The sequence below is a fragment of the Simochromis diagramma genome, unplaced genomic scaffold (genome assembly GCF_900408965.1).
Source record: "Simochromis diagramma unplaced genomic scaffold, fSimDia1.1 OVJJ01000302.1, whole genome shotgun sequence".
NCBI lineage: Eukaryota > Metazoa > Chordata > Actinopteri > Cichliformes > Cichlidae > Simochromis > Simochromis diagramma.
The window spans coordinates 1,232,963-1,246,654 of NW_024386792.1; the positions used below are offsets into that span (position 1 = coordinate 1,232,963).

At 44.4% G+C, this 13,692-nt stretch overlaps 1 protein-coding gene across 2 annotated transcripts; it reads left to right on the plus strand.

Moving 5' to 3' along the window:
* Positions 1–302: 302 nt before the first annotated feature.
* LOC120728662 (E3 ubiquitin-protein ligase RBBP6-like) lies at positions 303–9,966 on the plus strand. 2 transcript variants are annotated; one of them, XM_040023711.1, is made up of 17 exons: positions 303–1,507; positions 1,934–2,033; positions 2,183–2,222; positions 4,681–4,722; positions 4,866–4,954; positions 5,073–5,169; positions 5,323–5,459; positions 5,579–5,751; positions 5,856–5,959; positions 6,053–6,456; positions 6,540–6,603; positions 6,739–6,796; positions 6,891–6,975; positions 7,061–7,387; positions 7,551–7,646; positions 7,783–9,403; positions 9,495–9,966. In XM_040023711.1, the coding sequence occupies exons 1-17, from the start codon at positions 1,342–1,344 to the stop codon at positions 9,897–9,899; spliced, it is 4,008 nt and encodes a 1,335-aa protein (XP_039879645.1). In that variant the 5' UTR covers positions 303–1,341; the 3' UTR covers positions 9,900–9,966. The 2 variants fall into 2 exon arrangements, with proteins under 2 accessions (XP_039879645.1, XP_039879644.1); XM_040023710.1 differs by having other exon boundaries at positions 304–1,507; positions 5,317–5,459.
* Positions 9,967–13,692: the final 3,726 nt, after the last annotated feature.

Here is a 13,692-nt window from a genome sequence, read left to right on the forward strand (position 1 = left end):
GACCGATTCGGCAAGAGATTTCTTCCTGTTAAATTGACTTTTTCCTTTCCACTGTCGCCAAGTGTTTGTGCATAGGGGGTAGTGTGATTGTTGTTGTTTTAGGGTTTTATATATTATTTTTGGTGTCTTTCTTTATCTTAAAATATAAAGTGTCTTGAGACGACAGGCTCTTGTGATATAGCGCAATATTACGAAAATGAAATGATTAGTGCACAGATATTGTGGGGTTTCACTCAGTTAACTTTTTTGAGCAATAAAAGCTGAGGGTGGCAGTAAAATGCAACGCGGAAGCTGCCATTTTTCGTTGCCTCAAAGAAGAAGCAGACACTGGCGACATCCGGTTCCGTCCAGCGCCATTTTGATGAAACAGCGAGGAGACGATCGTCTGGGATCAGCGACATGGATTTAATGGATTTACACTGAAGAATCATCCGGATTCAAAACTTTATTTTCTGTGGTGGGACATAACCGTGGAGTGAAGAGGAACCTTTTCGTCCTGACTGCAGACGGTGGATTTTTGCCCCAAAGTTTAGCCGTGACACCATTGTCAGCAATAGCAGCGTTAGCCGTTAGCTTTTGTTAGGCCTGCTTTCATGTTGTGTTGAGTTGCGTTAGCTAATCTCGAGGTGTCGCATGTTAGCCTTGACATTAGCTTAACATTTACACGGAACATTTCGATTTAAGAGTAACCTTTTCGGAGGGGTCTAAACAGTAGTGTGACTCCTGTGGACTGGCCGTGGAGCATTTCACGCAGTTTTGTGGACTTTTTGTGGAGCTCGGTGGTGTTTTGTTTCTATAAATTACAAACTGTACCGAAAAGGCAAAACACTACCGCGAGGACTGGGGAAGCCCCAGGCCCGCTGCTAGCTGCAGTGCGGCGGACCGGGTTTTCCAGCAAGGACAATTCACGACGGACTTAACCTCATTTACCCATGTAACATATTCACACTGTGCTGCATGGACTCTCTTGGATTTGGTGGCACCTTGTTGTATTTTCTTGGACTTTAAAGAACTGAAGAGGCACACGGCGCCGCTCGATGGCGCTTTGGCCTCGCTGCTCGATTATTTTTCATTTCCAGTAATAATGACTGTGTCGTCATCTGCGAGCTCAACCTTTCCCCCATATTAGTCCTTTCTCTGTCCAGTGTTTCAGCGAATAATACAGAAGGTTTACCCATTAAAGTCACCAGATTTAGCCTCCTGTGTTCAGTGTTGACGCTTTCATTTTGTTATACCAGGCCTGTGTTTTTTTTTCTTTTCTTTGTTCTTAACTTGATAAGTGCTTAGACTTGTTTAAAAAAAAAAAAGAGAGAGAAAGAAAAATCCAAACAAAACAAAAAAATGTCGTGTGTTCACTATAAGTTTTCTTCCAAACTGGACTATAATACAGTCACTTTCGATGGGCTGCATATCACTCTCAGCGAGCTTAAAAGGCAGATTATGGCCCGGGAACGGCTCAAGGCCACAGACTGCGACCTGCAGATCACCAATGCGCAGACTCGAGAAGGTACGCCATGAGCTGACTCTTTACATTATGGGAGAAGCATAATCAGATATTTTGGGAAGAGGCAGCGCATGATCTCTACGTATAGGGCTTTTGCTGGGAAAACACAAACAGGGCTAGAATATGTACAAATCCATTGGGATATACAACATGCCTCTAATTTCTTTAAAACAGTTTGGCATTCTAGGATTTTATTTGTCCCAAGCAGTTTCATGTACACTGAACCTCCAATCTAATATTTGAAAATGAGCTTTTAATGTCTATTTTTATAAAGGCTTTGTCATTATTTAGTGCTTATTTTAACTGTCACAGCTATTCAGCCTTAGTTGAAGCCCTGGGATCACATAAGCTGTAAATACTGTGATTTTTCTGTATTTCATAAATATTTTGTAAACTCATTGGATTTCTGTTCTGTGTGGTGTTTCACAGAATACACAGACGATGAAGCCCACATCCCAAAACACTCGTCTGTGATCGTCCGCCGTACCCCGATTGGTGGAGTAAAACCTGCTGGCAGGACGTTCATTGTGTATGTATACATAAAATCTAACGTTGCAGCCTGAGTCATGATTACAGTATAGTCACCAGTGGATTTTAAATGATAGAGAAATCTCTAGGTTATGTTTGTTCCTTTTGTGCCAGTAGCTTACTACTTTTTTTTTTTTCCGTTTTCCGCAGAGATCGTTCTGACACAGCTGTGGTGGGACCTCCTAGACCCGTATGTAAAACAAAACCCAAAAACAACACACTCTCCTTCCTCACCCCTCTGTCTCTCTCTCGCCCCCTTCTTTCTGGCTTTAGTCACCTTTCTCAAGAACATCCTGTCAACAATGATCAAGTTGTATCTTCTGTTCACTGTGTGTTGGCTACATTTGTGTTGAGCTCTCGACCTCTGTGTGTTATTTGATGTCTTTTTTTGAGGGTTTCCTGGAGTCACTAAGGTTAAAGTAGTTTGTTGTTTCTCTCTAAAAACCCGGGTTGTCTGCCTTTTTTATTTTGAAATGAACAAATTAAAAGTACACTGTGTGAATGAGATGAGGCCGCTAAGAGAAACAACAGACTAGCCACCATGTTTTTGTAATGCTCTGAACTGAAACTGTTGATAATTAACATGGCAAGCAATTTAAACTGTTAATGACTGTACTTCATAATGAAATGGTTATGTAGCCTGATTTATGCCAGGCAAATGTTTTGAAGGGGTTTGTAAAAGGAAGTATGGTATTTTTGTATTCATAATACATTGTCATTTATTTTCTGTGAAAATATTTTCTGTGGTTTATAAACCCAAAGAAGGAAAGTGTGATTAATTTACATAAACTTATCTTACATAATGAGTGGAATAGATTTGCCACTGACTCTTATTTTATGAGCTTAACCTGCTAAACATACACATTCTCAGATATTTTGTTAAGTCAAAACTTCTGTCATTTATTTTGTCCTGTACAATTTAATCATGAAGATGTTCTGTTCTGCACTGAATATGGACTGCACATAACCCTTAAACTTTGAAGGCTCGCATTTACATTGCTGTGCTGAGATACACTGAATCTAGCCAGATTCCTCAGTGCCTCTTGTGCAAGGAAACCAGTTCAAAGTGTGTTTTTGTTTTTTTGTTTTTGTTTGTTTTTTACAAAACTGTGGTTTTTTGGGGGGGATCATTATGAAGCTAGACCACAAAGTGCTAAGACACAGTATCAGTAAATATCCTTCCATGGTTGCTGCAGTGCAAAGTATGCTGGTGTAGTGTGTCCTGTAAGCTGTAAGCTGCAGACCCTGTCAATAAAGTTGTTGAGTGGTTCAGTGTCAGAACCGCTTGCACCAGATCCCTGTGTGTTCCCTCCACAGCTTTCTGCAATACCCAGTGTTTCCTCTGAGCCTGCTTATCATGATGGATATCCCACCCTGCTGGCTGTTTTTGTTTACTAACATTTAGCCTTTATTACTTAAAAAAAAAAAAGAAGAAGAGAGAGATCAAATTTTTTATGTGGGTGTAAAATGTGACCCTTTGTCCACTCTTGACAGAACCATCCCTCCTCCGCTTTCTGTCGTGACGTTGGTGGTGTTGTAGGGCTGTTAAAGGGAACAGGTTAAGAGAATAAGTGACAACAGCGGTTACTTCATTTTCCTTCCACCAGGCATTTTTTATTTCACCCACCCCCTAAAAAGAAAGATCTCTACACTTGTGTCTTATCAGCTCTACATACTTGACAGCTTCCTGTGTCTGCATTTTTTTTTTTTTTTTTTTTTTTAATAGGTTGGCTCTGCTCCTTGCTAGCTCATTAGTTTACAGAAAGCATTCTTGAACTTTTTGATGAGTTTTGAATATTTGTGACAACTTCGTTTGACAAGCTGGTGCAAAAACTTAAATCGCTGTGCCCTAGTGAGGGGAAACTGCATACTTAAATTAAATGTCAAGTATTCCTTTGAGAAAATTGCCCTCTGCAGAAGAAGCTTTGGATATAGGATTTAGAGGGATGTGTTGGTAGTATTTGCTGATAAGCCCCAAATACTTAAGGAGGCGTGATGTGTTTAAGCAGAAGCTCTTGGACATTACCATAGTTAAAGGCTCGGAAGACTTGCATATGCTAAAGAACAGCAAAAGTAGATGTTTTTACAATTTTCTGTCTCGTCATGAGTTCTTAAACATGCGACTAAAGCGCACAATCTCATTTTTATTTTTTTGGCGCTGTAATACTTTTGTTGCTTTGCATAGGCAGTAGATAATACATTCAGTATGGAGTTTGCATCACATCGCTGTGTGTTTTTTGGGTATTTGTATTTTACTCTATTCCCCCCAAAGATCTCATCCATGTAAAAAGCTCTGAAAAGACACAAGCTTAGAAGAGGCTTTCAGAGTATTAGTTTTTTTTCCTTCTAGATTTGCTGACTATTTAGAGGAGTTGGACTTAAAACGGCACGCACCACTTGTAATCCACATGTTGATTTTTTTTTTTTTTTTTATTTCTTTTGTTAATTGCTACTCTTGCATTACCTTCCATTATGTCAGGCACTTTGGAGGCTAAACAGAGGTGCTAATTTTGTTTGAAGAAACAAACGGAGGCTCTAAGGGATTGGTCACAGATGTGGTGGGGAACTGTCGGGGCTCTTGTCTTCCAGTGTGTCTAAAATCTATTATCTTAATACCTTTTAATATATGTGCTCTGATTCTCCTGCAGACGGACTCTTCTCCTTCATTGTCGTTCGCCCAACTTGCGAAGGTACTGTTTCTGTGTATGCTTGCTGTAACGCCAGAAAAGCTAAAAAGATGTTTTGGGTTTTTTTTGTTTTTTTTGTTTGTTTTTTGTACTTGAGGGGTTGACATTGTTCTGATTCTTATCTCTCTTCTAAATCAACGTTTTAGACTGCTAACCTGGTTGACGCAAATGCATCCGAGGAGGACAAGATTAAAGCCATGATGACTCAGTCGAATCACGAATATGATCCAATACAGTTAGTATACAATCGCCACACTTGAGCATCTAATTAAATTCAAAATGAAGCATGTAATGTGTATTTCAATTCATTGTCTAGCTGAGTGTGTGTTTAACTCTGTAACTTGTGCCTCCAGTTACTCCAAGAAGGCAGTCGGACCTCCACCTGCTCACTACACCTGCTTTCGTTGTGGAAAGGCCGGTCACTACATTCGGCAGTGCCCCATGCTAATGGTAATTAACAGTATTGTTTGATCTTTGTCTGTGTTGCTATATTTTACAACATTGTTGTGTAACGTCTAAAAAAGTAACCGTCATGTTTTGGTTAATGTTAATTTTTGTTGTTTTGGGTTTTCTTTTTTTGCCTTTTTACATTTTGAGGTTCAGGATAAAAGTGTGGAGGGTCCCAAGCCAGTACGAATAAGTAAAGGGATACCACAGAGCTTCATGGTGAAAGCAGAGCCAGGTGCCAAGGGAGCCATGTTAACCAGCACAGGAGAATACGCCATACCTGCTATAGATGCGTACGTGCCAATCACTGACATACGCCTACACATGCCGTTTCATATACACTTTATAGCACATTAAGTTATGTCTTAGTTGGTAATTATCCATATTGCTGGTGCATTTGTTTTGTTAACAGGGAAGCATACGCACAGGGAAAGAAGGAGCGCCCTCCATTTGTTCCACATGAACAGTCGTCATCTGAGGATGAAAACGATCCAATCCCTGACGAGCTCCTGTGTCCGATCTGCAATGACCTGATGACAGATGCCGTGGTCATACCTTGCTGTGGAAACAGCTACTGCGATGACTGTGAGTTATCAAAATGTAGATGATAAAAAAAGATTATAAGTGATTTTTTTTTTGTGTGTGTGTGCGCGTGAGCTTTTGTCTAAATAAGATCCGTCTGTTTTCAGGTATTAGGACTGCCCTGTTGGACTCAGAGGAGCACATCTGCTTCACGTGCAAACAGTCAGATGTGTCACCTGATAATCTCATTGCCAACAAGTTTCTTCGACAGGTAGTGCTTTCAAACGTTTGCAGTCTGATGTGGTATTAGCTTAATTTGACTGTTTTTGTAAGTGCTGGATTATGTGTTTGCCTTCTTATGTAGGCTGTAAACAACTTTAAGAATGAGACAGGATACACCAAACACGGGCGCAAGCAGGCCCAACACACAGCTCCACCTCCACCGCGGCCACAGCTGGTCAGGCCTCTGCACTCGAGACAGCAGGACCCGCTGCTGGCCAATATCACTCAACCACCTCCTACAAGTGTACCAACCACCACGGCCCCTCAAACACAGGCCCCACCTACTGCACCTACTGCACCTGCTCCTTCTGTTCCTTCTCCTGCACCACCTGCTGCGTCTACTCCACCCCCTGCTTCTCCTTCCCCTGCTGCTGCTTCTATTGTCGAGGAAAAAGAAGCTTCGCCAGTCCCTCCACCGGCTGTTGATCGCCGTTCTCCTATGCACGCGACCAACTCCACCAACCAGGGTGAACCACCCCCACCAGGGTAAGTTTACACTGAGCTATTCCATGAAAAATTCAGTTCAAAGAAGCCTTTCTTGCCAGACACTGTCTCTATTTGTGTTTCAGGGAGACGCGTCCAGAACCTAAAGGGACAACTGATTCATCAGGACCCTCAGAAAGTGGCTCACAGGTGGGTCCTTCCTGAATAGTGACTTGTTTGCGAGGTTATGTTAGTTAGAGCACCAAAACATAGGTTTTTCATCATGTTAACCTTTTTCTCTTTCTCTCTCTCTTTTTTAAAAAAACCCCACAATTTCTCCCACAGAGCTACACTTTACCAGTGATTGGCCAACTGCCACCTACAAGACCATCTCATCAGTCAGGTCAGAAGATCAATTTATTCATTTTACCAGATCTGATGAGCTTAAAGGGAAGACATTTGGCAACTAACAGCCTGCCTGCTCTCTGCTCTTTTAGGTCACCATTCACGGACAAACCACTCTCACAGAGTAGGAGCAGTAGCAGCACCACCAGCAGCAGCAGGCGGAGGTGGCAGACACTGGTAAATCTTGCTTATGCACTATGAACTGTGAAGTGTTTGTGATGTAACATCAGTTCTGTAAAGTCTTTTGTGTACATCTTTACAGGTACCGAAGTAGAGGAGAGCACCCCTCCAGTCGCCTGCAGACAGCTCCACCTCCTGTACCTAGTCCTCAGGTGTACCCATCTCCAGCCCTGTATCCACCTCCACCTCAGGCCTACCCTCCTCCATACAGCACTGGTCCTGGCCTTATTCCTCCTCCTGCTATGAGTTACCAGCCCCAGCCTGTTTATCCCCCTGGACCAACAGTTCTCAACCCCCCCTGGGTTCCCCCTGGTACCCAGCCCCCTCTAGTCCCTCTTCCACCCACCCTCCCACAGCCACCTCTCTGTAAGGAAGACTTCTACAGGCCAAGGCATCACAGACAGGACAAGTGAGTGGGTTCTTTTTGTTTTAGGGGTCTAACGACAGACTGGTGGCACCATGTAGTACCAGACATAACTCAGGATTGCAATTGTGAACAGTTATTTTATTTTGGAGTTTCACCACAAGAGACGACCTGGAATGTTTCTGAGTGTTTAATTTTGTTTACATAGGGTTACCTCCAAGCTGGATGAGTTCACTAAAGACTTCCACAAAGAGCTTATGAAATATCGAAATGCACCAAAGAGAAGAAAGCGCTCTTACTCCAGGTATTTATTACATAACGAAACTTGTTTATGCACAAAGCTTTTAAAGGCATTTGTTGCATTTTTGCGTAATCCTTCTTTCAACCCTTCATTCACTCTGTTCATTCCTCCTTTTTCCTGCCCGACTCTCTTCTTCCAGGTCCAGGTCATACAGTCGATCTCCATTTAGCCGCTCTCCTTACTCGCGCTCTCGGTCCCGGTCCAGATCTAGATCCAGATCGAGATCCAGGTCTTACTCTTATTCACCGAGCCGATCCCGCTCTCGTTCACGATCCCATGGCAGGTCCTATCCTCGCTCGCCTTATTCCAGACGTAACGGACGCAGTTATGGACGCTCACGGTCAAGGTCCCGATCTCGTTCGAGGTCTTATGGGTACCGTCGCTCTGGCTCACCACGATCTCCTCCCTCCTACCGGGGAGGAGGCTGGGAGGGGCCAGAAGGGCCTTACAGGTCTAGGTCACGATCTCGCTCCCCTGGGGCATACCGGAGCCGCAGCCCTGGCGGACGAAAGCTACCTCCACGCGAGCTACCACCATATGAACTGAAGGGTCCGAGTCCCGCAGGCCCCGAGCGCTTTGAAAGGGAAAGGCGCCAGTGGGAAAAGGAGTATGTAGACTGGTACAACAAATACTACAAAGAATACGATAGCCAACACCCTTCACTGCATCACAGAGGTCATGGCAGCAGAGACAGAGAGAGGGACAGATTGTCCCCTTTATCCAGAGATTACTCACCCCAGGGGAGAGGGAGAAGAGGGAGAGAGGAGAGAGCTGGTCCACCTCACCATCCCCCATCCTCTTCCTCGTCTGGGACCAAGTCCAGCACTAAAGTCCTGAAAACAAAGAAGATAAAAAAGAAGAAAGCTGGAGAAGAACCAGAGGCGTCGCAACAGCCGGTGGACAGAGGCGATGCCACTCCGGTCAGAGACGAACCCATGGACGATGTACCGTCACACACAAAAACACCTCCCATCTCTTCAAGGCCTGCTGTTAACACTGCATCATCTAAAGCCCCGCCCTCTAAGAGCACTGCTTCATCTGTTAAATCTTCAACCAAGTCTGCATCAAAAACTCCATCTGAAAAAACGAAGAAGGACAAAGTTCAGAAAGTAAAGCCTAAAGCAAAGACGGAGGCGGTCAAGGTAAAGCCGGACAAAATGAAGAAAAAGACCGGAGAAGGAGTTTTGGCAAAAAAGAAAGACCCCTCATCATCTTCCTCTTCCTCCTCAGCTGTTAAACCTTTAAAGAGTGTTAAAGCCAAACCAGAAGACACCCACAACTCGACTACCTCTAAAAAAGAAAAGGGTAAGAGCTCCGTTGTGAGGCCTTCACTTGTGAAGACCCCTCCACAGTCCTCCCATAACCAACCTCTGCCTCATCCCCCGCTTCATGACAGCCCCCGATCCAGCCATGACATGCGGGGAAGAAAAAATCTTCCACAGGGCGGTGGTCTCCTTCCTCACCCCCATCAACACGGTCTCCCACTCCTCCCCCGACCTTCATCCCCAGTGGACAACCGGAGGAGGATGGGAGAGGAGGGTCGCTCTTTACTTGGCCCTCCTCCCGGAAAGCTGAGGAGAATAGATGGCCTAGGAGGTGGAGTGGATATCATGTCCCACTCGCATTTGCCTCATCAGCCCCCACTCCACAGACTCCCACCTTCCTCTGACAGGCCTGGTATCCTTCCGCATCCAGGGAGCCGCGAGCTTGGCCGGGGTGAAACGGATCGAGCAGCCATCAGACCTCTAATGGACCTTCAGGTAGGTCCTCAGAAACTTTTGTTAAACGTATTTTTCCTACTGATTTCCCCTAATTTAACTCTGTTTGAACATTTTGTTTTTGCATCTGCAGGTTAAGCCAGTAAGAATAATCAAGTTGAACAGAGATATGGGGAGAAGAGGCAGCACTGAGGCAGCAGCCTCGGAAGAAACTTCATCTGGTCACGAAAAGAACGCCTCAATCTCAGAGCGATCAGCTGGCACAAGCATTTCTGAAGCAGACCGGCACAGTAGTGCAGCAGAAGTAGCTAGAAGAAAAGAGCGCTCTGCATCTGCAGAGAGGGGAGTCTCCAGAGAGAGACCTGGCAGTGGCGGAGAGGGGCAGCACATCTCAGACAGAGAGCAGGACAGAAGCTCTGGAGTGGACAGAGAGCGAGAGAGGTCTGGTTCGGACAGAGAGCGAGAGAGGTCTGGTTCGGACAGAGAGCGAGAGAGGTCTGGTTCGGACAGAGACAGAGGTCAGGGGTCAGGGGTCTGACAGAGACCGAGACAAGGACAGAATCTCGGGGTCAGGCTCCCAAAAGGTGGCGGTTGCATCAGAGAGAGACACGGAGGGTGAGAGGGCGTCGAAGGCAGAACGAAAAAACTCAGGCGGCGCAAGCGGGGGAGGCAGATCTGTCAGCCTGGATAAAATGACGATCGGAGAGAAGTCTGCCATCACGAGGAGACAGGCAGACCATCAGGAGAAACCAAGAGCATCCTCTAAGGAGAAGGGTGAGGGCTCAGAAAGAGCCGCTAAACCTGACAGGTGACTACATTTGCTTTTCTGCTTCTCCTTATCCATGACTGAAAGACGGGATGATACATTTGTTCTGTCTGTAAACACAGTTGTTAATAGTTGTAATTATATTCTCTAATTACCCAGGAGTGCGTCCAAGGACAGAACAGAGAGGAGCGTTCCCTCTGGAGAGAAACCAGCTGCTGCTCGCAGAGAAGGTAATTTGAAGCACGAGTCGAGTGTATGGCAGGAAATGATAACTTTGATTTTGTGTCTTGCTATCTAATTACACATTCATTGAACCTTTCCTCTTTCCTCCCACCTCCGTGGAAGCGGTCAAAGACGGTCAGGAGGCTGCTGTAAAGAGCAAACCCAGGATCAGCCGAAAGGCTCTGACAGGCCACATTACAAGCTCCACTAAGTGAGTGCCTTTTCTTTTTTTTTTTCTCCTTATACAGCCTTTAATTTTCACTTCAAAATGTTATGTAGTTTATTTACTTTATGTTCCACTCTTCATTTTATGCGTCTGATATTTGGATCTTGCTTTAAGTTGTTTCCATTAGATGGCACGAGAATTTAAATTGTTTCTATCTGTTTCTGTCAGCGGTTCATTAGCAACAGAAGAGGAGTTTGAAAAACGTAATCAGTCTAAAGCTGTTTATTTGGGAGGGCTAGGAAAACTCATTATTTTAGTGTTGCCAAAGCAAAATAATGAGTTCAGTGGCACAGTGAAACTAACATTGAATTAAATGAGTTGTGTAGTTGTGTAATTTTTGTTCTTTGTAAAAATACATTAGACACAAAGTATCTTAGGATTAGGGTCTAATTATTGATAGTTATTAAATTTTTTTAATTTTGTGGACATAAAAATACATTTGTTAAGGTGAAGCAAGTATAAACTGTTGTTGCAGCTCAAGTTTGATAGAAAAGTGTTTCCCAAAGAAAATTGTACTATTGTCTAAACTGTGGTGTCGTATCTGCTCGTGTTGAAATGTTTAAGCTTTTCTAAAAACTTGTTTTTCCTTACAAAAGGTCGTCTCATGAAACAAAGCAGGACTCGGAGAAAGACCAAAAGAGTTTGCCTTCGAAACCTGCAGAACAGCCTCCACCGAGCCCCGTAAAAACCCGTGCACGCAGCCAGAGCTTGAGCCCGGTGCTCAGCCTGGCCAGGGAGGAACCGCTCATTCAGCCTCCTCCCCGCTCCAAGTGGGAGAGGGAAGATGACGAAGAAGGCCAGGAAAATGAGCTTAGTGTAACCAAGGAGCCCTCCCCAGTGCTGCAGAGGCCTCGAGGTAGAGAGCTGCAGCAGGAAGCACCTAAGCCTATTAGGACTGAAACCCGTGATGCTACAAGAGAAGAGAGGAAAGGAGCAGTGAAGGAGGAGAAGAAGGGAAGAGCCACAAGGGAAGAGGGTAAGGGTGGTAGGACGGGCCAGACAAACTTGGAAAAATCAACCAAAATAAAAATCGTGAGGGAAGAGGGGAGAGGAGTGAGAGAAGAAGGAAGAGCTTCTGCAAGAGAAGAGGAGCGGCGAGGTGGAGGAAGAGAGGAAGGGCGAGTAGCTCCAGGGAAGGAGGAGAGAGCAGCAGAAGTCAGAGGTGGAGGAGGGCGAGACGAAAGTCGGGCCCCCGAGCCCAGGAGACAGCGTTTGTGTTCCGACCTCGGCCGCGAGACCGACGAGGCAGCTTTCGTGCCCGACTACAGCGAAGGCGAAGGTTCTGAGCCTGAGAGAGGGCGAAGCGGCAGCGCCAGTCCGTCCCTCAGCCAGCGCTCCCACAGCCCCACCCCAAGTAACCACAGCGGCTCAGCCACCACCACGACAGACAAGAAGAAGAAGAAACACAAGAAAGTTAAAAGGCACAAAAAGCACAAGAAACGCAGCAGCCAGGACAAAGAGGCAGAACACAAGAAGCACAAGCACAAGAAAAAGAAACGCAAAAAGAACAAAGACAAAGATGGGGAGGAGGATGAAGAGGGCAGAGAGAAAGGCTCTGCATTAACAGAGGCATAACTCAAAGCTGCAAGGAGATTAGGACGTAAAGATAACGGCTAACGCTGGCATCCTGCTACAAGGAAACTGATAAATGTCAGCTGTTCTGATGCTTCCTGTCTCTGCAGCTCTCCACGGTACCCTTGTTCCTGTAATACAGAAAGACTGCAGCTGAGGTCTCTTCAATATTCAATGTGAACGTCTTTGCAGACTCTAGGCCGGGGAACAACTGGGCAGCGACGCTGTGCTGTTGTGGTCAAACTAGAGCTGCAGGACTCTGACGTGAACTGCTATGCTATGAATAACACAAACTGTGCTCAGGGATGTGATTTCTTTTTGGCAGAGGAGGAACTGCAGATTATCTGCCTCTGATTCATTTGTAAATATAGATTAACTCTTGCTTTATGTAATAAATTCTCCTCAGTTTGTTTTGCTCACATCCCTGTGTGCTGTTCAGGACTTAAATGTGAAACTCTTCACTGCTTTGAGGGCTGTCTTTCTGAAGAACGCTGCCAGCACATTTTAGCTCATTAACCATGAAATCGTATACGCTATTATCATTGTTTTTCTTCCTTTTTGGCAATTGTTGGTTCAGTTCATGCCGGTATATTTTTTTTCTCCTTTTTTTTTGTGATGAATAATTTGCAAGAAAGGCAACAAAATTTTTCTGAACAGGCAAACCAAGTAAGGTTAATGTTATGCCGGTTGATTTGTCTTATTGAACGTGACATAAATCTGATTGCTACCTGGTAAATTATGAAACTCTGGAAATTTGTGATTAATGGGCTAAAATGAGAAATTACTAATGTGGTCCTTGAAGTTGAAGCAGACTTTTATGCATTCATGTTACACTGGATTGTATAAGATGTTTATAATACTGACAGATCAGTCAGCATGTTTCTGTTCCAAAGGTTTAGTAGCTAGCACATTGTCAGTGAGCGAATGTGTGTGTGCTGTTGCGAAAGTGAAATGTGATGGAAGTTGAACAAATTGGAGGACAAGACTTCTTACAAAAGATTTTTTTTTTTTTTTATTAAAATGTTTTGACCTCATTAAAATCCCCAAGTTGTCTTTTTGTTTGTTTCTTGGTGTTTGAAATCTCAGTTGCTTTATGTGCTTCTAATGACTGTAGAAAACATGGATGACCTGACAGCTCCAGAAAAATGAAGCCAAAGCGTCTCTGTGGCTACCTGCTGTCTGGCTGCAGTATAGTTTCATAAGTACTGCCCTCTCCATGTTAGTGGATGGGACTAGAGTCAAAATAAAGGCAGTGCTCCTCAGATAAATTTTCCCAAGAATGCTTTCTGTCGTTATTCATAGTTCTTATAGCTGATTTGGGTTGAAAAAGTCATGTTTTTAATTGGGTAGCAATGTTATGATTGACAGCTGAGTAGGCCCACTCGCAGGAGGAGAAGGCGCCAACTCCAAAATTGTGATTGTTTGAAACTTGTTCAGTAAACTGTACTGACCATCAACAGGGCCCTGATGGATAGTTGCAGTTTTTTTCCATTTCGCAAAGTTAAGACTGTTTCCTAAGCTAATGCAGGCTGCAGGTTGAGTGAT